Source organism: Miniopterus natalensis, chromosome 21, assembly GCF_054644295.1.
Source record: "Miniopterus natalensis isolate mMinNat1 chromosome 21, mMinNat1.hap1, whole genome shotgun sequence".
Taxonomy (NCBI): Eukaryota; Metazoa; Chordata; class Mammalia; order Chiroptera; family Miniopteridae; genus Miniopterus; species Miniopterus natalensis.
This window is the reverse complement of record NC_142101.1, coordinates 18,208,542-18,234,001: the sequence shown is the minus strand read 5'-3', so window position 1 is coordinate 18,234,001 and position 25,460 is coordinate 18,208,542. Positions and strand designations below refer to the sequence as shown.

Below are 25,460 nucleotides of genomic sequence, written 5' to 3'. Positions count from 1 at the left end.
TACAACGGAACCAGACTGAAGACAACTTGGTGGGCTGCGGGGAGAAAGCGGGGTGGTTAAGAGCCTAATGAAAGGGGAACAGGACTGTAATGCGGTGTCCGGTGGGTATAAAAATGGTAACTTAAAGCTAAAGTGCGAACATCAAAAAGGTTTCTGCAGGGTTCAGAAATGCCATTCCAGTTTTTAAAAATTATTTCTGATAGGCTTAAACTCATACTTAATAACAACTGCTAACTTCGCTTGCCAAGGTTACATGCAATCGACAGCAGCCAGCACTGTGACCCTAAGGCACAGGGCCTAGCAGTCCCGCCCGGTACTCTCGGTGGCATTTCTGTCTCATTTCAATTTCACTGATTTATGGCTGATGAAATATTCATCTTTCCTATCATAACTTCTATCCCTACATCTTTTTCTAGTCAAGCTTACCTCCCACCACCTATCTTTCCCTTCTCCTGTATAATCATAATGGACAGATTTTTAAATTTTTATTGGTGGAGAAAAGATTTTAAGAGCTGAAATATCAGAAAGCGATTTAATTTTATAATACGGCGGGTTGAAGGTGTGTGATTTTTAGGGTCCAAAAGCGATCATATCACATCCATTTTCCACCTACTTCTTTCTTTAGTGCATTGGAAAGATGTAAGAACAATTCTGATGGATTTCCTAGAGGAAAGGAGCACCCAAGTAAAGTTTTCCTAGGGATTTAACTCAGTCATCATATTGATTGGATGTTATGGTCCTGGCCCCTTTTACCATAGGAAATTTATGTGGAATAACATTCTGTCTCCGCAGTTTTAGCCATAAAATCTCTGCCACAGAACCTTGTTCCTGACTCAAGCGCAGTATTTTTTCTGGACTACTCCCGGGGATCTTGGACTCAAAGCTTTGGTAATACTTTCCCACATTATAACAGAGTAAGAAACCCTGCCTCCTGCCTTCCCGGGAGAGGAAAACAGTTCCCTGGAACCCGGCTAATTCAGCCACCATCGCGCACCCAGAAAAGATCTTCAGGCAACAGGTTCCAGTTTCCGCGCCTTAAAGGAACTACTGCTCCTTAAGTTTTACACCTACGATTGCAAACCAGCAGCTGCGCAGAGCAGCCCGCTTCTTGTCTGTCTTCAATCAGCTCTGTACCCAGAGCCCTGCTGCGCTCATTCAAGTTCAGTCTCTTAGCCAAGTCAGTCCTATTTTTCTAGTTTGTATCAAGCAGAGGCAATGAGAATGGTTTCCTTGTTTTAGAGTCAGTGGTAACATTTTTTAAAAAAAATTCAATGCTAGACAAAGTGCTTATCAGCCACAGGGGGAAAGACTGACTCTATCATAACTTGCAGGAGCTTGTACACGAGGTTATCACAATTATTTAATGCAACCAAAGAAACCAGGTTATTCAATCACTTACTCAAAAACATCAGGTTAACTTAATGGGAGGCTTGAATACCACTGGTATTTATATATTTTACACACTCTTGTGTAGAACTGATCTCTAACATAGCTTTACAGAAAGAAATAACAAAAATTTTAAAATAAACATTTCCCAGTTTTATATATCTTCACCAGGCTCGGCCATCTCAGTTAACATCAGCATTCATTTTCACTCTTGCCAAAAGCACTTTAGGGATAAAAAATGGACACGTGTCTTTGAAACAGTGTGCCAACTATAAAAACAAAGTTTAAACATATTCTGTCACCCCATGACCGCAAAATGGGTGTATTCCATGTTTTATTAATATAATGAATAAATATTATTCAATAAAGATTCTTAATGCATATGCTTTGAAACTGTTGAGATCTAATGAAACAGTAAGAGCTCCAAAATTCAAATTATTTCATACGAGTAGAGACTATTGAATGATAATTCCCACTAACAGGGGCCAGGGCGCATCTCTGTGGACGCCACCTGCAGGGTGACCTAGGCCAGCTCCTGGGATGCACTGACAAGGCCTTTTTCTCTGCTGATTTTCATCAAAGCCTAGATGACTTGCTCAGGTGCGGAGTGACCTTCGCTGCCAACATGGTGGTCGTGGACAAGGAGAGCACCATGAGTGCTGAAGAAGACTACATGGCCGACGCCAAGACCATCGTCAACGTGCAGACCCTCTTCAGGTAAGCGCCCGGCGGCCCCGCCCTGCGTCAGAACATAAATTAATTGTAGGCCAGTTTTAAGTAAGACACACCGTATTATTTTTCAATTACATTATTGCTTTATTACAAGCTTAGTACCCAGGGAAAAGAGACTGATTGTGTCAGTTAATATCTAAAATGTTCTATAGGCAAAAAGTACATAGGTCTTATGAAGGCTCAGAAATAGATTTACAGCATTAGCATGTTAAAGATACATAATTAAATCTATTAGACAGCTAAATTTTTAAAATAAAAATATTATAATTGAATAGAAGCAATACGTTATGAATATAACAGGCACTGCAATGAAACATTATTAAGTCTGATTTAGTTGTAGGTGTTCACTAGGTGGCAGGCTCAGATAACGCATTCGGTTTCTCCATTTATCATAACATCAGTGGTAAAGGTTATTCATACAGAACAGAACAGGCATGTCCCATAAATTCTGTCGTCCTATCTAATTTCACCTCCGCAAATCACCTAAATGAAATGACCGAGTCAACCATATTATCACTCACTCTTTCTAAGACCTCAAAAATATCTAGCCAAGAAAGTGTGTACTCATATTTGGTATCACGTGTTAGAAAAGGGTTGTATTATACAAGTAGTCACAAATTTAACCATTTAGACTCATAGAAATGGAAGATAAAAGCTGGCTTTCTCTAAGGAAAATTCCCCAAAGTTGAAATAGATGTTCATTTGTCCGCAGCTCTGCTTTTTGCGTAAATTCCTTCTCTGGCTTCATATCTCAACAGTGTTCTAGGTGTTTCTTACCAGTATCTTCATGCTGCTTACCCTGTGAACATCTCCTCAGCTACATTTGTCACCCCCAGGAAACAAGAACAGCCCTATTAGGTCGTCTGTTAGGTCATGAAGTCTAATTCAGAGGCAGGCATTTCACTCTGGGCTTCTTTTTAGGTCTTGGAGAGCACAGCCTTCTCTTGGCTGGGTGTGTGAGTTAACTGGGCCTGTCCTGACTTGGTCTTGCTGTTAGGGGGAATCGGCGTGATCCGGAGTCACGGACACGAGGGAGCCCACGTGGAGGGGTGACTCTGACTTTGAGCCACTTTAAAGCTCCATCCCAATTAGATTCAAGAGGAACTTGAAACAATGGTGGGGTCTCCAAACACGGAATGAGAAGGGAGCTGGGGAGAAAAGGAAGTGAATTTCAAGCAGAAATGGCAATGTGAGGAAAAGCAAAAATCTACCCCCGGCTGAGAGCCGGTGCCACGGCGTGATGGGGTGTGTGACCCTGAGCTTGGTCTTTCACAAGCAGCATCACTAAGCTTCACGACACCCCCGTCTTTACAGAATCTGAGCCTCAGAGTTTCCTTAACCGACCCCAGGAAACAAAACTATTGCCAGCACCGAAAATGTCCAATAAAGGCCAATCGATTGACCTGAGTTTTGTTGTAGTGAAGAGTCAGTTAGGATCTTCTTTGGAAACAGGGGCTCGTTTCTCTTGCCCTGTACGGAGGGCCGGGTGGCCCATTGCTGTGAAAGCGCCTGTGGTCGCAGCCTAATTAATTGCACCCTCAGTCACAGGTGGCTGTACAAAGCGCCACAGGCCCTGTTGGTGTAACACACGCGTTTTCTTGACACGCAGGCTGTTTTCCAGTCTCAGCATCATCACCGAGCTCACCCACCCGGCCAACATGAGGTTCATGCAGTTCCGAGCCAAAGACTGCTACTCCCTGGCCCTTTCAAAGCTGGAAAAGGTAAGTCGCATTCAACTGTTTTGGCTGAAAGAATAACTCTGGAATTTTCTTTGTGTAGAAAGATCTGCCATGAGATAGTAAAAATGAAGATGCTGTTTTGAATTCTTGTGTGGGGGCTAAAAATCTTAATTTATAGTTCTTTTTAAATGTGAGTTTCAACTATTTCTGTCACATGGGAATATGATGGAGATGTCCTGTTCTGTCGTCATTAATCATTAATCGTTAATCAAAAGCACGGCTTATAAAAGGATTAAGTGTAACAGAAATGTGTATGCTAGCTGATAATAAAAATTATATTGATAATACCACAAGTGCTATGTCAAGAAATCTTTATTTATATAGGGCTTTGCAGTTTTCCACAATCCTTAAGGTCTTAGAAAAGTCATAGGCTTTGGCGAAAGTTAACTTTCTAAATGTCACCAACACAGTCTGAGCCAAGCCAAGTCTGCTGCTCACCTAGGTGAGGGGGACCGTCACCTCAGCTGAGCCTCGGAGAACTGGAAATTCTGTTTAACGAGGGTCTTTCAAAGCGGGGACTTGGTTAGGGTTGGGAAGGGACCGGGATACTGCTAATGGCGACACTGAGTTTACAAAGCCATGTGATGTGGACCGAAAGGCATGGCTTCTGCTGTGTCCTGGCTGAGTGTCGGAGAAAATGGCTTGGATTTGGCATTCAATCAATGCCAGTCTACTGCAAGAATTTGGCATAAGAGAGAGAGAAAAAAAAGATTAAGTCTTACACATGTGGAAATGTGTTAGATCTATGCCATCTTCACTGTCCATGGCAATATAAGAAATAAGACAATGATGCCTTAGCCCCCCCCCCTTTTTTTTTTTGCTTAATTCTTTCTCTCACTGAATTTTATTTTGACCGCCTATGTGCCAGACCTTGCCCTAGTTCCTGGGAGATAGAGTGTTAAGTAAGGTCATTCTGCAACCTGTCGGTGAAGTTCAAAGCTGGTCGCTTGCATCAGGTCAGCAGAGCCAGGCCTCTGCCCCTTCACCACTAGTTAATCGTTAGGCACGGTTCTGAGTAAAGAAGCCGAGTGTCCCACAGGTAAGAAACGCTGCAAGGTCATCGGCGAAGAAAGGAAGCTTGAAGCCATTAACATTCAGGACAGAAGCCTCCCGTAACATGGCACAGGAGGGTTACAGGCTTGGGCACGTGGGCTCTGCGCCCACAGGCGAACGCGGTCATCGGCGTGAACCTAAAAGCCCAAGGCCAGAGGGAGCGGCCGCAGGTGTTTCTCGAGACCCAGAAGAGCAGCTGCTCGGGGAGCCCCGATTGGGGCAGAAACGGGGTAAATGGCAAATGGCGTTGCCGTCAGGGGGTGAGGAAATGGGGGTGCTCTGAGAAAGCGGGGGAACAATGACAGGAGCAGAGGAGGGCACTGCTCTAGTTGCAGAGACGGCAGGTGGCGTTGCTAATTCTAAAGAGCGTCTGTAAGCCCAGCCCTGGAGTCCTGACCCCTCGTTACCTTGTTACTTGTCTCTTGTTACCTTGGCCCACAGCTGTTACACATACAGTGTTGCTTTTCCATGAGCCCAAAGGTTATTTTGCCCAGTTTCAAACATCCTGAAAGTCGGAGGAGTAAGAAAAGCAAGGCAGTTCCCCTGGCATGGCTCCGTTTATATTAGTTCTCAAAATGCAGTCTCTTGACCCCATTTTCTTGAAATTTGTCAAGCCCACCAAAACATTTCCTGGCCATCCCGCTTTGCTCGCACGGCCCTCGTTGTGAGCTGTCCTGCGGTGGTGGCTATTTTTTGTGGCTGGGTTGCCTTGTATGACGTTTCCCTTCATCTCAGGGATATTCCAGTCTCCGCCAGTGTTTTCCCAAAAATCTGCCCCGTGCTCGGTCCCTGCTCGTGGGGCGTCGTGGACGCTTGGTTAGCAAAACTAAGCAGGGAGGGAAAACAGGACGAGTGGTAATGACACGGAGAAGAGGGACAGAATAGGCAGGAAAAAAACCCACAGGAATTCCCACCTCATTTCCCTCTCGACGTATTTCATCTCGCTCGTCTCGGTGCGTTTCATAAAGTCGCCTTTTGCGGGTGCTCGTGGCGCAGCCGGCTCGAGGGCACCTCCCTTTCGATCCCTTGAACTATCCCGCCCCCGGTGCTACGGCTCCACTGCAGCAACCACAGGGCAGCCACGCGCGATGGAAGGGGAACAGCACGCGAGACGGACAGGGCGCTACAATCACGAAGAAGTAGATCAGGTCTTTGTCCCCAGTTCCTGGCACAGGGCTTCAAAAAAAACAACACACCTTTGAATTTGCTGAGCGACGGGAGTGTCCTCTGTTATTCAGACCTTTCCAATCACGACTGATTCGATGCTCACCAGGCAGGTCCTGGGGGGGGGGGGGGTGGCCTGAGAGAGCTGAGCCCCGAGGCTGGCTGCCAGAACCCCCCGTGATTGGGAGATTGAAACGTTCAGCCCCTCGCCCCACGCCCAGCTCTAGAGGGGGAGCGGGGCTGGAGACTGAGCGCAACCCCGTGGCTAATGATTTCATTAATTACGCCTACGTGGCGAGACTTCGATAAAAGCTCAGAAGAGCGAGGATTGGAGATTGTCCTGCTCTGCAAACGTGCTGACATAAGAGGAGAAAGTCGCGCAGAAGCTCCTGTGCCCGGGGCCCTCCCAGCCGAGCCCAGATGCAACTTTGCATCTGCTGGCTACTGCGCTCTTCACAATCCAGTGACCGTTATTAACTGGGGCACTTTCACGAGTTCAGTGAGCCTGGTGGGTGTGTGGGAAGCCCCAGGGGAGAGCAGTTGGCTTGGAGAAGGCAAGAGACACAGGAGCAATCTCCTGGGACTGTCTGAACTCTGGGCACTTAGTGTCAGAATTGAACTGAATTGAATTGAATTGAGTGGAATGGAATGGAATTGAATGGAATTGAGTTGAATTGAATTGAATTGAGGTCACCTGGTTAATGATGGAGAATTGGTGTCAGAAATCAAACAGTAGTGTCTGTAAACCATGTATCACTTCGTAGCGAGCGGTAGAGCAAAATGATGAAAGTGGGAGAAACAGGCAAGACTACAAAAGTTGTTATTTTAAAAAATATATTCACTATGTAAAAGCAACATGGCAAATTTTTATATAACCTGGGTTTAAACTCAAGCCAATAAATATTTACCAGGCACTGACAATGAGCCAATTACTTGGGTCTTTATTCAAAATATAATTATTCATGACGTAAGGACAGGTGCCTAGCTAAGCAAAAATACGTCCTTCGAGTATTGTCAGGAAGACTTAACGAGGCAGAAAAATGTAAACTACAGCCCGCTCACAGACGTTTCTGTCTCACATCTCTGGACAGAAGGAGCGAGAGCGCGGCTCTAACCTGGCCTTCATGTTCCGCCTGCCTTTTGCTGCCGGGAGGGTGTTCAGCATCAGCATGCTGGATACGCTTCTCTACCAGGTATGCGACTGCGCTTCTTTCCTCTCCAGAACGTTCACTTTCTACTTCACTTGGAGTTTATTAAATAAATAATGTACCTAGTGTTTCTCATGGAGCTGTTAACTGGAAATTGGCTCTGTAAGTAATTCAATATATATTTTTAAATATGTTTTTAATGATTTCAGAGAGAGGAAGGGAGAGGGAGAGAGAGAGAAACATCAATGATAAGAGTCATTGATGGGCTGCCTCCCACACGCCCCCTACTGGGGATCATGTGCTCTGACCGGGAATGGAACTGTGACCTCCTGGTTCACAGGTCGATGCTCAACCACTGAACCATGCCGGCTGGGCAGTAATTCAATATTTTATTTCATGTATTTAATGACATAAAGTTTAATGAAATATTTTGTAAGAAAAAGATGATTTTTCAGAATAACCTCTGAAATAATTTTTAGGCATTCTTTAGCACGAGGGTCCTACAATGTTTACCGTGATATTTTAATACATGTTGCATGTTGCTACATATTACTAGACTAAAAATAAAAGCTATTTTATATCAATTCATTTTTGTTATTAAATCCTAAAAATGTTTTTATGTCTAACAGCATGTAAAAAATTTAAGCCTATCAAGATATTCCAGTGGATAATTATCTACATATTTCCTCATGGGCAGCTTAACTGGACATGTGTATGTAGGACACTCACAAGACAGATTTTTATTTCCTGTTTTATGGAGGCTTAATGATGTGTTACAAGAAACACCCTCTTAGTAGTAATATAATGTTCACACTCATGGATATTCTACACTTTTCATAATTTTCTTTGCATTGCAGTCGTTTGTAAAGGATTATATGATTTCTATCACCAGACTTCTGCTGGGATTGGACACTATCCCAGGCTCAGGCTTCCTTTGTTCTGTAAGTTAATCATTTTTGGAATAAAAGATTATTCTGATAAATGGTCTGAAATCCATCTGTAATGTACTTAGGCTTACTCTTCTATTTTAAATTAATAATCATGATAAATAGCCACTCTGTACAGAATTCAGAGCAGGTGTTTTCCCCCAGTTGGCCATTTGAGACAGTTTCTGACACAGGACACCCTACTGTGGACGAACAGGCATCATGCAGTTCAATTGATTTGTAATTGTTTGTAAAAGGGTGTATTATGCCTACATGTGTTTAATGAAGTGACTTGCTAACAACTGAAATTTAGGATTAGCAAAGAGGGACTAGCACGTGTGCCTCCTGTCTGCGGCCCTGTGCTCATCCTGCCAACATCTTTCTCAGCACAGCGTCAGTGGAACTTTGGGTGGACGATTCTTTTCTTGTGCTGGCCTGTCCTTTGCACTTGTAGATTTTTAGCATCAGCAGACCCTGTTCACTAAACTCCGGTAGCAACCTCTAGTTATTACACCATTTGAAACAGTCTCCATGGGTTTTCCAACAACTCCCAGTCAATGACCAGTGACCTCTGTCTCCTGATATTGAACTAACCCAAAGCCATATGGCCACAAATTTGAATATCTGGTTTCTTAGGGACAGGTGAACCCTGGGGATAAGGCTGAGTGGGGTGCATTAAATAAGTTTAACACATAGATAAGCACGTTATGAAATGGCACATTGAGATTTCAAAATATCAACAATTTCTACCTTTAAGAAGCGAAAAAAATAACCACTGGGTTTTTATTTCTTAAGAAGCTGGTAATTCCTGTGTGTTCTAGATAAAAATCACCGAGGATGACTTATGGATCAGAACGTATGCCCGGCTCTATCAGAAGCTGTGCTCGTCCAGTGGAGATGTTCCCATTGGCATCTACAGGACAGAGTCTCAGAAGCTCGCTACGTCTGAGGTTTGGAACTATCAAAATACCCCAGCGTTCAGCCTGGCTTGTGTGGCTCAGCCGTTGAGCACTGACCCATGAACCCGGAGGTCAGGGTTCGATTCCTGGTCAGGGCACATGCCCGGGTTGCAGGCTTGATCCCCAGTCGGGGGCGTGCAGGAGGCAGCCAGTGTTTCCCTTGCATCGACGTTTCTCTATCCCCCCTCTTCTCTCTGAAATTAAAAAATACACCCCAAGAGTTCACATTTATCCTGATGGATGCAGCCACCCCTAATCAGAAGAAAAGCAAATCTCTCCCTTAAAATATTCACTAGCTTATGGTTTCATGACTTGAATTATAAGTGACATTATACGAACATAATATTTGGAGTATTTGATCTGGCCAGATTACTATTTCCACATATTTGTAGGAAATCAAACTACTGCAGAGACTTACAATGAGAAAGACCCCAGCAAGTAAATTTGAGATTGTGGTGAGCAAAGCTCTGCCAGCCAGGCGCCCAGCTAGCTACGAGTGAACATGTTTTCATTTTTGCTGCAAAGTTCAGATAACCTGAAACTAATGAACAAACACTGACATTCTATACCAACGGTAGCTATTACTCAGGGGTTCCTGTACTTGGCTCCCAAAGAGGAGAATTTCCAGGAGAGTATCGAGCAGGTGAGACTAGAGGAAGTTATGACTTGGGCTGGTATCCACTGCTGCAAAACCATGGCAGTAAAACTTCAGTATGTCCAGCTTAAATTCTGATGGCTACAATAAGGCTCCTAAGAACATTTCAATGAAATGTTCTCTTATCATGAAGAGAGGAAGGTTCAGTAACTCATTTTTTATATCACTCAGATACTGTGCTGTTTTCAAATAGAAGGTAGATTAATATATATATTTTTATTGGAATTTGAGTGTTAGATAATTCCCTAGCCTGTCTGCCACGAGGTCTTGCAGGTAAGGCATTGACCGAGCCTCCATCATTTATATTCACTTTTCAAGGATTTTACTGGACCTCCTCCCTGCCCTTACTTATGTTGGTCATTTAAATTCTATTGTTCTGAGAGCCAGCAACACAGGCATGTTGCAGCTGCCGCTAAAACCGCATCGGTGGAAGGGGAGCCAGCGCGCAGGTGGCTGCCACTGCAGGTGTCCTCAGTGTCGCCGGGAAGCTGGTTTGCACGCAGGTGCCCTTGGAAAGCAAGACTTTCCACTTCGATGGGCGTTCCATTCCCAAGACTCCCTGGTGTGAAAAGCGACAATGTTAAAGCAGGAAGATCGTATTGATTAAGGGCTGGTCCTCCCAGCAGAGCGTCCCACTTAAACCTCAGGTTTCGTCCTGAGAGCCCATCAAGTTGACTTTATGAGTTTGTTCACTGCTCTTCCCTCCTTTGGACAAGCGCCCGGGTTAAATTTTATTTGTGATTCTAGACTACATTGGTGAAATGTTAATATTTACAACCTATTTTCACTTGCGATGCTTCGAACACTTCCTGAAACCTGTTTTAGTATTTTAATCAGAAAACATTTGACGCGGTGAATAATTAATGCATGAATTTACAATTTAAAACTGCTTTTCTGTTTTCTTCTGGGTCGAAGGAGGGAATTTTTAAAAAATCACATTTATAAAGTACATTCCAGTTCCATCTTTAGAAAGAGCAAAAACTTAAAAATCTTCAAAATGTTAATTCCAAAAATAAAAGTTTCATCATCTTTAAATTTCATATGAAATATAGGGAGTCGATTTTCATTACATGGACTTTATTTGAATAAAGTTATAAAACACCTAGTAGGGTTTTTGTCTGTGGTTTCCAACAGCTGCATGTTAATAGTCATTTGATAAAATAACTCTGATATGTAAAAATTAAATCCTTTCATAAAAACTTCTATTGGAGAATGCAAAGATATTTTTATTTGGTTGATATATAATTTCAAGAGAACATATTCTCTAGCAGTGTTTTCAGTAACGGGAAATCAACACCAATGATTATGGTTTTGCTCTTTCTGTGAGAACTCATGAGATACATAACTATCCCACGACACTGGCAAAAATATTAACAGAAGCCCAGGATGAAGCTGTACCTAAAATATCTAATTCTCAATCTCCCTTTCCTTTCAAGTCTCAAATATCAATCAGTGTGGAAGAGTGGGAAGGCAGCAAAGACTGCAAGGAGCAGGCTCCCCAGCGGGCCAACCACCGCAACTCGACGGCCAGCGAGCAGCCGGACCCCCCCCTGCTGAGGAGAAAGAGCATGCAGTGGGCCCGCCGGCTGAGCAGGAAAGGTCCCAGACACTCTGGTAAAACAGCTGAGAAAATAACGCAGCAGCGACTGAACCTCTACAGGAGGTCAGAGCGACAAGAGCTTGCTGAACTTGTGAAAAATAGAATGAGACACTTGGGTCTGTCTACAGCGGGATATGGTATGCTCGCTCGGCATGTCGTGTGCTGTGGACGTGTGCTTTCTGGCCTTAGTCGCGGTAGCCGGGCTCTCCTTTGCTAGGTCGGGAATCACAGTTTTGGTTCAGGGGTCGATTGGAAGGGACTAGGGACACGTAGCTAATCTCTTCCAGAAAATGATAATGATGGTCAGACCATAATGCTATATTTTTTAAGTAGCTGCTTAGTTCCCTAGGCACTGGGATGAATACATTATGTGAATTATCTTCACTTTAATTTCCGCAGAAACCCTTCCATTTTAGACATAAGGAAACTAAGTCAGAAATAATGTATTAATTATCTTGTTAACAGCGTGGCTGAGATTTAGGGCCAGTTCTGTCTGGATCCAGCGTCTGTCTTACACATACACATACACCCCACATCTTAGTCTATGGCCTGGAGCAAAATGAATTTGAGGCTTTGGCAAGTAAGGAAAAGTACCAGCCGCATATAGAACAAATGTTCCTACAAGATTTGTTTAGGTTCTTGTTGTCCAGAAACAAAATGCCTTTAAGAGCTGTAATTTAAAAGTCAAACGGGGCCTGACCTCAAACACTGCAGCTTCGTCTCAGGCAGCGTGAGGCCGCGGGTTGGCCTGTGACCGCAGGACCGACCATTCGGCGCGGCTGAAATAATGCCAAGATCTTCTGAAAATGTACCGCGTACTACTGTGCAGATCTCATGTGCCATGGGCTGCTGTGAGTGTCATCCTGTTAGTAAAAGAAGAAATGCCAAGCAAGAAAACAGGGAGGACCCCCTTTCAAGCGAGAGAGAGGTTAGACGCTGGCTTGTTTCCATCCAGCAGAAAGCCTAGTTTTTTCCTGAAGTCAGTTTCCAATTTGCCTGAAATCATGGATGAATTAATTTTGTTTTTTGGTTTTTTTTTTAGCTAACATGGTGACTTTATTCTTATTCATTCTCTTTGTTATGGGAAATAAACACATTTCATAAAAGGTCAATTTGCCACCCACGCCTGCAATGTGGCGGTGGTGGTGGTAACGATAATAGTAATGCTAAACCCTCGATCATTTACGTGTAAGTTTTTAGGAAAAAACTTTTCCCAAATCCTAGTCAATAAGTCAAGTACCTTTTTCTAGCACCAAGTTGTTCACAAATTTATCACAAAAGGAAAAGGCACTGTAGCGGGACACTTCTTCTGAATGTTTTGCAACATTAGTACCTAGGAGGGATAAGGGGAAATATCTGCTATCACTCTAATCACCTTGTCAACTATTTTTTTTAAAAGAAATCAACCCCAAATTTCTACTGAAATAGGTTAACTTTTCCCTGTATAAATGAGTACAGTAATATGGGTATGAAAATCAATATATTCCCAATATAAATTCCCAGGAAATAGATGATTTTATTTTTTTATATTTCCAAAACTAATTTATTCTCACAAGGAGGCAGTTAGAAACAGAAGGAAATAGACACGGGTCTGCTTTACGTTACTCTCATTCTGCATATAGAATGTTAATTTAAAAAACCTCAAAGGCTTTCTTAGACAAAGTAATGAAGCTTTCAAAGGGGGTAATGCTGAGCTGATAATGACTGAGTCTAAATAAAAATATTTGGGCAACAAATTTTCCATACCTCCCTAAATTAAAACTATAAAGTTTTGTTTCATGAAGTTGTGTCGTATCCTTCCCAGAACATTAATTTTTCAATGATATCAATATTTTTACATCATTTACCACCATAATTAACTCAGTTTCACTTAAGTATATCTATATTTCATCTTTATGACTGGAAATTCAAGTGTTGTGTGTTGGCTTATGTGTAAGAAAATGTGGCCAATTTGAATAAAATAAAATATTTTTGTCATTGAGAAAAAAAGTCAATTGGCTGAGTGAAGTCTTTACTTTCAACGTTTTATTATGGGTTGAGTATAGTCAGTGAGCAAAGAACGAGCTTCCTAAATGCATTAAAACACGAAGCAACTTCGATTCTGATGATGGTCTATGCTCTCCATTTAAATAACTGGGAAATTTATAAACCAGTGGTGTGCAGACAATACACAAAAGAAAGCTTATAACTTTGTTCTGCGAGGGCCTCAAATAAGAAAATATGACCTGTACCAATACAAAAATTAGTCAATAGAAACCGATCCAGGAAACAAGGATATTAAAGTAGTGACTATAGTATGGGCCGGACGTTCCAGGTGGTAGAGGGAAACAGGAACATGATAAAGACAGAAATCGAAGAGACAAAAGAGACCACGTTGAACCTCCTAGATTTCAGAATTTATGATGCACAACAATCACGATTATCCTAAGACAACTTCAACGATATGCTTAAATCGAAAGGGAGTTTATGGCTGACTTACAGATAAAGCTGTAACTGAACACACCTGGCTTCTGTTCTGAAGATTGTATCACAGAGCTAGTGCCTCCCGAGAAAACGGCTGGAAAGGTCCACGAGGGAAAACGCCATCGCCCGTGGGTTGTGGCGTTGCCGATTCTTTGCTTTGCTGGACTTTGTAGGAGAAATAAGCGCTGTGCAGCTGCGAGCGTTTCTCTGATAAGGCATCTGTTGTGGTGACGGGAGGAAAATAGGCTCTCACTCTGGCACGGCACCAATTTCTTTCTTTTTTTGCTTGCTTTTCCCATCAGCATTTAACTTTGCTGTGGTCTCTCTCATCTTAAAACAATCTGTGTCTCTGTTTCTGGCTCTCTCTGCCCGCCTCTTTCCTTTCCTCTCTCTCTCACTCTCCCTTTCCCTCCCTCCTTCGGGCCCCCTCCATTGCCATTGCTGCCAGCCACCGTCATCTCTCACCTGGCTTCTCGCCTACTCCTCCTGGGTTCAAGTTTAAGGCCCCAAGTTCATCTCCCACCGAGCAGCCAAGGTGCTATATTCAATAGGAAATCAGGTCAGGCCAAATCTCCTGCCCTTAAACCTTCCCCAGGTTTCTGAGTCCTTAGGGAGTAAGATCAGAGCTTGTGGCCGAGGCCTGCAGAGCCCTACGGCATCGGGGCCTAGCTTGCTTTTCAGCATCGTCTCCAACGAATGGCCTCCTTGCTCCCTGCAGTCCATCCTCAGGGGCCTGGGTTCCACAACTACACTCAAGCACCCCAGCCTCGGCCACCTGTCGAAACATTTTTTTCTTTATCTTTGCCTGCCAATACCTTCACATCACAGCGTGCACACAATTATTATTTACAAATTACAGGTTGATTTTCCTGCTACCGTAAAAACAGGAAACACTGACGTAGCTCTTGATATGAATCGGGTACTAATTCTAAGAACTACATATTAATTTAAAATTATACTGATTATTCATAATTTCATTCTATCGATAACCTATGAGATAGCCCTGCTGTTAGCTCATTTTACAGGTGAGGAAACTGAGCGCAGAGAGATGAAAAGAAATGAAGCCACCTGCCTGTGGTCTCAGCATGTGTAGCTGGGGAAGCCAGGATTTTCACGCAGTCACCTGGTTTCACAGCTTCTTTCCATGACACCTTTGTATTTATTATTTAAAATGTTCCTTTGATTACAAAACACATAATGGACATGTGTTTTTGAAAGTATCATTTGGTGAAATGTACCCAAATATAAGTAAGAATTCATTTTTTCTAATCAAATTTTATTCTTTTGAAAATGCTCTCACAATACCTCTGCAGGAAAAATTTAAAAACCAAAAAACATCCGTCAAACTCATGTGTGTGGAATGGGGCTCAGTGAGCTATTTTGTAAGAACAGTCAGAGCATAATTTCTCTCCTTTCTAATATCATCTATCTCAATGAAGCGCTCGCAGCAGAATGTTTTCTACATGATTTTTTTGACTGAATCATTGCAGGTGCTAGTTAGCAAAGCAAAATCAGTTTCTCGGTAAATTCTAGCAGTGGTTGAATTGGACTCTGGAATTTCTTTTAAAGTTTTCAATACCTTAGTACATTTATTTTAAATTTTCACAAGAAGAATAGTTCCATTAAGTAATTAGATCAATGATGAAATACTTATTTCAGTGAAACCATTTACACTATCCTGTGCCTTTTATTTTACCAAGATCAGAGATTACTTCTCAGGAGCAGGGCACATCCGCAGGAGGGATTTCCTTGGTAGGAAGGAAGAGTCTTGATTCGGGTTCATGGGCCAAATTTTCCAAAGCAAATTGATTTTACCCACTAGTTACGTTATATTTTAGGTAGAAATCCTTATGTAATACACCTGGGTCTTTGCCTCCATCAGGGATAATGACTGTGACAGGGTCTTAAAGATCCAGAAAAACTGCCCTGTGTTTTCCTCCACAATTCAGAAGTGACTACAAACTAATGCAGGAAACACGGGTGGAGACGGCGACACCAGACGTGTGGCTGCAGAAACTAGGTCGTTGGCTGTGGTTCTGATGTGTGACCCCAGCATCCTAATTTTTAAACAAAAAGACACGAAGAGATAAAGTGACTTCCCAACCCAACAGCACGGCACTGCTGGATGGGGGACAGAGAACGGCTCTCAGCTCGGCCCCTTTTTAAAATTTCTAGGAACCTCGCCCTGAGGAGAAGCAGTGGGGGGCTGAGGAAAGAAACCGGGGTGATAGGGCCTCATCATGATACGACCCAGATCTCTGTACAACCTGTGTAGTCACCGACCTGAGCTCCTTAGCTAAACGTTTGGTCCAATTCCCGGAGTCCACAGAAAACTTAAAATCTTCAGAATGATAAATAAAACCTGAGCAGGAAAAAACATTATCGACACACTAGTTCTATCCAGTGCTGTAAAATTCTCAGTTATCTAGGGCAGTGTTTACGTTTTTAAGAGGCAGGCCGAGTCCCCAAGAGATTTTCACTTGCTCCTGGAACCAAAAATGAGCACAAAATCATGTTAATAACCAAGGAGAGAGGCGGGGTGTGGATGCTGACTGAGAAGTTATTTGTTAAAATTGTTTTCCACCTAATGCTGCTATTCGATTTCAATAATGCTCACTGTTTATGTAGGAGAGTTCAATAACGCTGCTGTTTAGATAAGAATTTGAGTTATACGTAGACAAACGACCAAGAGGCCTACTGCGTTTCAGAGATCATGATTCAGTCTCCAGAAGGCGCTATTAATTTATGATCCTTTGTACAGTAGTTATGGAAATTCACACGGGGAGAATTTCTCAGAAATCACACACAAACTGCTTTTCATATAGACAGACGATCCTGGTTATCTCGTCTCAGCACAATATCCTTTGAGCTGCAAAGGTACCTTATTTGGAGTAGGCCCATTTGCTATACTCACTGGAATTCCATCCCCAGCGTGGGCCATCTGCCTCCCCCTTGGTAAGATTGACAGGTTTAGCAAATAAAAATATAGGGTTCCCAGTTAAATACGAATTTCAGATAAACAGCAAATAATTGTTTAGTACAAGTATGTCACGTGCAATATTTGGGACACAGTCATGCTAAAAGGTTGTTAGCTTTTTTATTTTTAAATACGGATTTCACAGGGCCAGCCTCTGTTTCCCCTGGCAGCCTCATTCCTACGGCAGAACGCGATTCTCTGCATCTGCTCCGGAGACACATGCAACTAAATGTATCTCTGCATTTGACCAATAATTTGATGATATTGTGGTTGTAACAGTTTTGTGGACATACTTATGGTGGGGTTACTCTCCAGTTACCTGCCCTATAAGATAAGAATTTTCATTGATAGATTTTAAAAACAGGGCACACCGGTGTATCCATCTGAAATATAACTGAAAGTATTGCCTTTCCTATTCAAGTGACAGGTTTTTAGTTCGATGAATGCAGTACGAGCCGTTATTTTATAAAAATAACATACATTTTCCAGTTCAGAAAGTTACCAGGGCTTATTAATTTGCTTTAATTGCATGCAGATATGTATCGATCTGTGTTTATGGGTATGAAATCCTTTCTTAGATTCAGTGCCTCTTTCAGGAGCCAAGCTTGCCTACAACTGAAGTGTCTAGGAGGGCGCTGTGGCTCTAGAGCAGGAATTTAGAAAGACCCTCATGGCCTAAAAACTTTACCCTTGGGGGATTAATGCCACTGAAGGGTGTGTCCACGGGGCTTTCTGTTTACATTGTGTCATAACCTTGGCAGCTAAAAACTTCAGATCCCAGGGCTGTTTCCTTTCCCAGTGTCCTGTATCATCAAAGTCAGCTCTCTGAGCTTGGATCCCGGCGATGTCTTCAGACTGAACTGACCAAATTAAAGTGACACAGCCTTTGATTTTAAAACATATACAAGGCGTCCCCCCCAAAATGTACCACTCTTAACAGCTCAGTTGATGTTTCTTTCTTTTCAGATTTAACCCATTGGAGTTAATAATTATTTGAAGTATGTATACAATTTTGTGGGGACACCCTGTATATTGTTTTTGAGGGAAAACAAATGACTTGATCAGTTCAATTCTGCCCCATGGGGTCCTTTGGGTTTGGCAAAACCAACAGGATCAATAGGATACCTTTTGAGACATAGCATGTGACAAAGTCAAACATATTTAGGGCCTTCAAGCTTTCTAGATACATTTCTGTTGTGTTTTCTAAACACAATGTCACTAGACGATTTTTCACAGAATTTCCCATATGAGTCTCCCTTTAGGGGATGGCCATCTACACCCACAATGATTTTTTTTATAACTGATAAAGCATAATCAATCAAGTCGACATCCTGTCGAGCTATTTCTCTAATAGAAATACTTCTTCAGTGTCAAAGCTTCGAGGAGAGAGTATCACTGTGGTTGTTCTGGACAGAATTAGATACTTAACTTTTATCGCCCATTGGAACAGAGAGGGAGACCCGTCAGACACTCCCAGGGAGGTCATCTGAAAACAGTCAGTTCCGTGCACAGTCCTACTGTGGGCAAAGCTGTGCGAGTTCTCGCCGACGGCTCTGTGGTTTGAGGGTGAGATGCTTTATCATGACCCGTGGTTTTCTGTAAGTGGCGTAACAAACTCGCGTGGCCTATTTTCCAGATGAGATGAACGACCATCAGAGCACTCTGTCCTACATCCTGATTAACCCGTCTCCGGACACCAGGCTGGAGCTCAATGATGTCGTGTAAGTTGACCTTACATCTTTCTCACAAGGCCTTTATTTTTGGAAACCACCAATGTATTTTTTTAGACTGTTATCCCCACCTTTATAGTCCCTATGATTCTTGTGATATAAATGCCCCTGTCTAATTTTTGTGCTCAATAAACAAATGCATTTTCTGTATTTCAGTGTGTAATACTATTAAAAACTACATTGCAGGATTGTACAGGAATCAAAGAAGGAAATAGCATGAATTCTGTGTTCTGTGAGTTAGTATTTATTTGGGGAAATAAGAGGAAATATGGGGAATAGTAAGAGAACAGGCCAAAGGAAAACCTGAAATGTCTCACACTATCTAGTCCTAAAGACTTGAGATTTCCTACCAAAGTAAAAAAGTTTAAAACACTTAAGAAAAGCTCTAAGGTTGTAATCTGATTAATCAAAAACTGTGTATTATGCGCCTACAAGGATCTGTATTTGTGGCATCGAGATAATTAAATTTTAGTGTAACTAGAGCAATGATAAATATCATGAAAAAATGCCTACCATGGCAAGTAGTATGTAGAAACGCATTGTAGAAATTTATTAGACTCATAGGTTTCGTAGTGATACTATTGGGGGAAGGAACTTTTACAGCTACATCAGTAAATTTAGGGGCTAATGCATTATACTCATGCCTTTTACGTTTTTCTAAAAAAATCACTCTCAAAAGTTCATTTTGAATGAAGGGGCAACATTAGTTTGATTCAAAGAACAATAAATCGTAGGTGATGTGGCGTTAAAAGGCATATCAGCTTTCTTCATCGATCTACAATGCTATCGATATTTAAAGTGCTTTTAAACAGGGACGGAAGGAGACTAGACTTTGGGGGGTGAGCACACAATGCGATATACAAGGTGTTACATGATAGAATTGAACACTTTAAACTTGTATAATGTTATTAACCAATGTTACCCCAATACATCAAATGAAATAAAATAATGAGATTAAATAAAAAATAAAATAAAATAATAAAGTAAAGTAAAATAAAATAAAATAAAATAAAATAAAATAAAATAAAATAAATAAAATTACTACCAACCCTGTAAAATTTTACAGGCCAACCGAACAGTGAGTCCTTCTGCCGATGTTATAAATAGAGACGTGTTTAGATAACCTAAAGCTGAACAAATCCACTGGAAGTAGTCATTTCAGGTGTCCCCCTGGACGAGTTTCGTGTGCTGACTGTCGCCGTCCCTTGCTGTCTTCTCTCCTCAGCTACCTAATCCGGCCCGACCCCCTGTCCTACCTCCCCAGCGGCCAGCCCAGTCGCCACATGAGCCTGTGCAGCGCGGCGGGCGGGGACCCTCGGGAGGAAACCCAGCTCTGAGCCCCGCGGGCTCCCCCTACCGGGGGCTTTCTGGAAGGAACTCTGCGGCTTCGGGGGAAAAGGCGTTGCTGGCATGACACGAACTAGGTCGGGATACGTTCGAATAGCTCGTATTTTTAAAAAGTCTGTTCTCTTAGAAGTAGAGTTTATTTTGAAATTTAACATACTGCTTATTGGTATTCCTCCTGTCAATGGAATGATTTTGAAAACCTAAATGAAAACACACAATTTTGAATCTGGTCATTTAATTGTTTGACCAAACTGGATGAAGTCGATTTTTTAAAATGTTAAGGTTTTATGAAAGTAAATAAAAAATCCCAGCTCTGTGTGGGGAATCACAATGGACACCGAAGGTTGTTGCTCCTCCTAAAAATTAAATGTCACCTCGTATTCTTTAAAACTGCTCTTTTATAAAATTAAGCTCATCAGACTTGCCTCATGGTCTCGACACAGAGATTACAAACAACCCTCTGGCTGACATTTTTGTAGGAGTCATAGTTTGCTTGAGGATATAAATTTTTAAGTCATCTTAACCTGTTTTGGTTGCCTTTTCATAGGGCACTATATTTATTTTAGAATCTGAGATGCTCACAGCACGATTTATTACACCGGAGATACCAAAATAAAAAGAAATATCAAGAACCTGAGCTTTCGGCTAACTACACGTCTGACCTTCATGGTAGGTCAAGAAGATGCACTAAAAAGCAAAAATACTGATCGTTCCCCTAAAAGGATGGCTAACAGAGAGGAAAGACTTAAAAAATGTATTTGTTGACTTAAATGTAATCCAAGAATTGAAACATTGGCTTTGAAATACGCAGTGATTTTCACTGGACTATTGAGCTTCAACATTTTTTTCATTTTTTTATATATTTACATAGAATATTTCATTAGAAAGGTTATATAAAATTCAAAGAAGCAAAATTATACTCTTTATGGAATACAAAGACATTTGAAACACTAAAAGTCCTCTTTTATGCCTTTAGTACTGAAATAATCATATGCAAAAATTGATGTTAAAAATTTGGATTTAATTTTTAAAAATTATCTGCGCATCAACAGTCAGTACGATGTTTCTTCGAGCTGCCACTTCCCTCCTTCATTATGGTTACTTTTAGGAATAAATATAAGATTTTATGAGCCTCCCTTTTCCTCCGAAGACCTCAAGTTCAGTCTTTTTGCATTAGGACGGCTGTCAGGACTAGGATTTTAAGTTAGGGCGTGACTATATTTCCTATAAAACGAAAAATGCTGTTTCATAAATTTTACAATAATTATTTTTGATTATGAACGCTGGTCCAAATTTCCTATTTGACACAATTCCTACAGCTTGCTATAACAATGGTAGTTTATTAGCCTTTCTGTTATTTAAAGGAAAAAAATGCTAATAAAAGCCTTTTAACAAACGGTTGCCTTTTTAAAATACTTACACTTGCACATGAAAATAAAACACAAAGCCAATGATAGTCCTTTAACCCTAAGGGAACCGGTCCTGTTTATTGTCTATGTAACATTTTGCTACCGGTTACATCGAACTGCTTTAAAATAAACAATAAAATTATTTCTGATGATGAAAAGTCTTGGTGTACTTTTGGCCAAAATGCTCATTGCTTAGACAAATTATGTCTCGAAACTGCAAAACTCACCTGTCCCTTTGATATTTCAAAATCAAAATAAAGGCGAAGGTGACGTCATTGGGAAAGACTGTCGCACAGGAGCGTCACTGAGTCCCCTCTCGGGTGACAGGTTCCGAGTAGCTGGGGCAGGAAGGGGGGGGAGAGAGGAAAGGGCAGAGGGAGGGGAGGGAAATGAAGCCCAAAGGTAGGAGGGAGAGGGGAAGGGCAGGGAAAAAATGAGCGTATGTTCTGGAAGAGAAATCTACATTTTTTTACAAAACAAAGAATAATGTCCTTTGATTTAAAGACCAGCAAAGCACTGGTCAGAAGAGAGAAAAATAAAATTTCAAGTCAAAGGGGAGCTTCTGGCTCCTGGACAATGGAGTAGACTCATCTCTCCCTCCCCGTCCCTCAGATGCGACAACCCGGTGGGCATCAGAGGCCCTGGACAAACGGAACCGGGCCACGGGTGGCACCTGACCGACGGTGTGGCGGTGACTGCGCCGGGTTTTCCTTCTGCCTCCTACCGCCTTGGTCTGGATGTTGGCAGATGCCAGTCCGCGGGGTCCGAAAAGGCCCAGAAAAGCCTGTCCCCTCCCCGAGCACTGACCCCTGCATCATGCCCGGCTCCCCCAAGGCCACACTCCTCATGCAGTGGCCTCCCAGCGACTGGACCCTGGTCGCGTGGCCAGCACACCTGGTGGCCAGCAGCCCCTCCCATGGCTCTGTAGCCCGGCACCTCCGGGGAGGCCTTCCCCGGGTTTCCAGCAAGTTCCACCCAAGTCCTGGGCTCGCTCTCTCGGCCGAGACAATGGGGCTCCTATGTCTCCTCCAGCTAGGTCACTGTCAGGGTCTCTTGACTCATTACTAACCCACTTGTCATTGTTTCAAAGCTCTACAGTTACTAATTCTCTATCTCAAACTCTATGTAATAATTCTCTCTCTAAAGTCTATGCCCTATCTTATTATGGAATAGAATTATACTTTATAACGTCTATCTAAAAATGTTCCAGTAAAAATCAAACAAAGATCTGTCTTCCCAAGGATGAGTAAGGAAGAGCGATTTTAGATGTTTGGGGCCAACCATGCGAGAAATAATTTGACATTGAAAATGGAGTATCTTCTGATCGCTTTTTAATGAAAGCTAACTGATTTTTAATGTTTTTTTAGCAAAAAGCATGCTGTGAAATGACTGACATTATTACCGAAAAACATGTTGCTAAAAATGATTAAGAGGCTGTGCTTGATTTATTAGCTCCAATGAAAGGAGCAGAATTCTTTATTTTGAGGTACTCAGTGTCCCCCAAGGTAGTGAGGGCAAACCTCTCTCCTCACTTTAGGGGAATTAAGATTTATCCTCACACTTGGAACCAAGATGCGACCCAACTGGAAGCAAAGGAAAAATCGTCAGTTACCTCTGAACACAAATGTCACGAACACAACAGCCTCCATAGCTGGAAAGAAGACCTTTTATGATCACTCGGAATGTAAATATTTTAGGGCAAACATTTTTTAAAACAAGAAAATCTGCGTGTTGAAAAATCCCAACCTATGATAGATTTTCAAAGAAAGGTAGTATCGATCAAGAGAGAAAATTACAAAGCACATGAATGACGTTTCTCAGGTGGAGAGGAGTCTTCTGTTTAAAAAGGTCCATCTAGTGCTCACAAAAATGACAGCGCACGGAAAACACACCAAACCAGTGAGACAGCAAGGCTACGTCGTGCTAAAAAAACCAATTCTCCCATTCCGCTGACTTGAAACAATAAAGGTTAAGTCCCATTAAGAATTTATCTGCTGAGTTCTAAAGGCGCCCTGCTCTGGATTGTCCTTAATTTGGAAAGCAAATTAGCTGAATAGTCACCAGCTGGGCCTTGGGGCAGAAGAATAGAATATTCTAGAAATCTCCCTTCGGCAACTAAATGCTGAGCGCCAACGTGGCACATACCAGGCTCACTCGCCCTTCCTGTGCATAGCTGGTCATGTGGTCCAACCTACCGGGCTCAGAAGACAGAGGCGGGAATATTTGGTGAGCCCAAATAGTGGCTCCACAGGCCCCTGACGTGCTGTGAGGCTGAGGGCCGCTGCTCGTCAAAACCACCGCCTAAGATCTTCCAGAGACACCGACAAAAACAAACAGGCCTGCAGATGAAACAGGTCATCTAAAAATAAACAAATTCCAGACGGTCAGCAGATGTTTCTTCAACAGACACTGTCTGGAAGACCATGGACTGTGCCTTCAAAGTTCTAAGGGAAACTGTTTTCCATTTTGATTCTATCACAGATAAAACTATCTGTGTCTTCTGAGAATAGAAAAAGAGTCATTTTTGAGATACGGAAAGAGTCAGATAGGATATTTCCCCCAAATGCAAACCGGCAACAGATCTTGAAATAAGTCAGGGGAGCAGCCCACCTGATAAGAATTATTACTTTTAAAGGTTTGGCTTGGGAAGAAATACAAGCAAAGTACAGATAATTTGGAATATAATTTAGTTTATCTTTGTGATTTGCTTTGTGATTGCACCATCTTGTGGCCAAATGTAAAAGATTTTCCATTGCAAACCAATCAAGGCTGGGTTCCACACTGGGCTTACACTACACTGTCTTTCACTGTCATTTTAAAAACAGCTTTTGTGCTATTTAAATTTCCAAAAAGTTATCATTATATAAATTATCGAGAAAGGTCTTACTGCACACTTCAAGGATACTTTTAAAAACGAAAGTTATATTTGAACAAAGAGAAAGCTATTTATCACGCATTATAAATAAGAACTCATTTAAAATCAGAAATATTTTTACCTATGAACTTTGAAAATATTCTAGAAAATGTTTATGGAAGTATCTCATTAAACTTTTAACGTATTTTAGAACCTAAGGACTTGACAAGGTAAACATAATCTTTATTTTACAGGAAATTTATCATAAGCATAAAAAGTGTAACAGAGCTTATGGTTTATTTAATATAACAACCTCCTCAGTGAGAGGATTTAAAATATTCATTGAAAATAGAAAAGCTTCATGAAACATGCTAATTATTTTTAGGGGAAAAACCCCAGAGGCATATAGCTTTGGGGGACAGGTGATGCCGATAGATCCTACCCCTGCCAGGTGACAGGTTTGGTTTCTGGGCAGCGACGAGCTGCGTGCGTGTGGACACCCTGGAGCCTGGCTGAGCACGTCCCGCGGGCACAGAGCGGCGGAGGCTGCGGCGCAAGCACGTCCCGACTCCCTGCCAACTGCTGCCGAGGGAGCTTGCCCTGGGGTTGGCGTAAGGGCAGGAGGGGGCTGGCAGCTTGGGCGCCTTGGCTCCTGGGCCACACCGGTTCCGGGAAGGAACTGGCACTATCTGCCCGGGCGACCACCCTGGACACCCTCCCTCTTCCATGAATTTTTTTTCCAGCCGATCCAATCTCCTCACTGCAGGGAACAATCCGAATTGTTGTGTCTCCGAAGGGAAAGTGTTAATATCCATTCTGATGACAAAGCTCAGGACAGTGAGAAACTTGGCATGGACAAGAGACGAGAGCAGAGAGGGTCTCCCAGGCCGTGCGCCCTTCCCATCCAGCAACGGGGGCTCCCCTGCACCACTCATTATGAAACACAGAAATTATTAGGGATCATGGGAAAACGAAGATTCGGTGTGAATATAGGACAGGTTAAAAAATGATAGGATGGACAGAAGTCTTCTGTTTTGAAGTCACAAGTGCATGGAAGTCAAGGGTCAAAGGTGAGGAAAACAGGTTGTTTAATGCGCATCGTGGTCAGTCTCACACGCTGACCGCGATTACGGCTCCCGGGAGAGCATCCTCTGCAGTGGATCAAGGAACAGGCGTAAGGCACACTCGTGGATTAAACCGGCTTCGTTTGAGGAACTGGCACAAAGGACACACTCATGGGGTCAGCCGGGGGCATGATGCTCCAAGACCTGAGCGCTGCGTAGACGTTTCAGTGACTGGATTCATCCCAAGGACGTGG

At 42.5% G+C, this 25,460-nt stretch overlaps 1 protein-coding gene across 1 annotated transcript in view; it reads left to right on the top strand.

Moving 5' to 3' along the window:
* KCNT2 (potassium sodium-activated channel subfamily T member 2) overlaps positions 1 to 20,721 on the top strand; it is a 103,166-nt gene extending 82,445 nt beyond the window's left edge. Inside the window, exons 20-27 of the mRNA XM_087829047.1 lie at positions 1,969 to 2,103; positions 3,728 to 3,839; positions 7,166 to 7,267; positions 8,080 to 8,163; positions 8,970 to 9,098; positions 11,199 to 11,499; positions 18,439 to 18,523; positions 19,758 to 20,721. Coding sequence (XP_087685173.1) covers positions 1,969 to 2,103; positions 3,728 to 3,839; positions 7,166 to 7,267; positions 8,080 to 8,163; positions 8,970 to 9,098; positions 11,199 to 11,499; positions 18,439 to 18,523; positions 19,758 to 19,869 — 1,060 coding nt within the window. The 3' untranslated portion in view covers positions 19,870 to 20,721. The remainder of the gene's footprint in view (positions 1 to 1,968; positions 2,104 to 3,727; positions 3,840 to 7,165; positions 7,268 to 8,079; positions 8,164 to 8,969; positions 9,099 to 11,198; positions 11,500 to 18,438; positions 18,524 to 19,757) is intronic.
* The last annotated feature ends 4,739 nt before the right edge of the window (positions 20,722 to 25,460 follow it).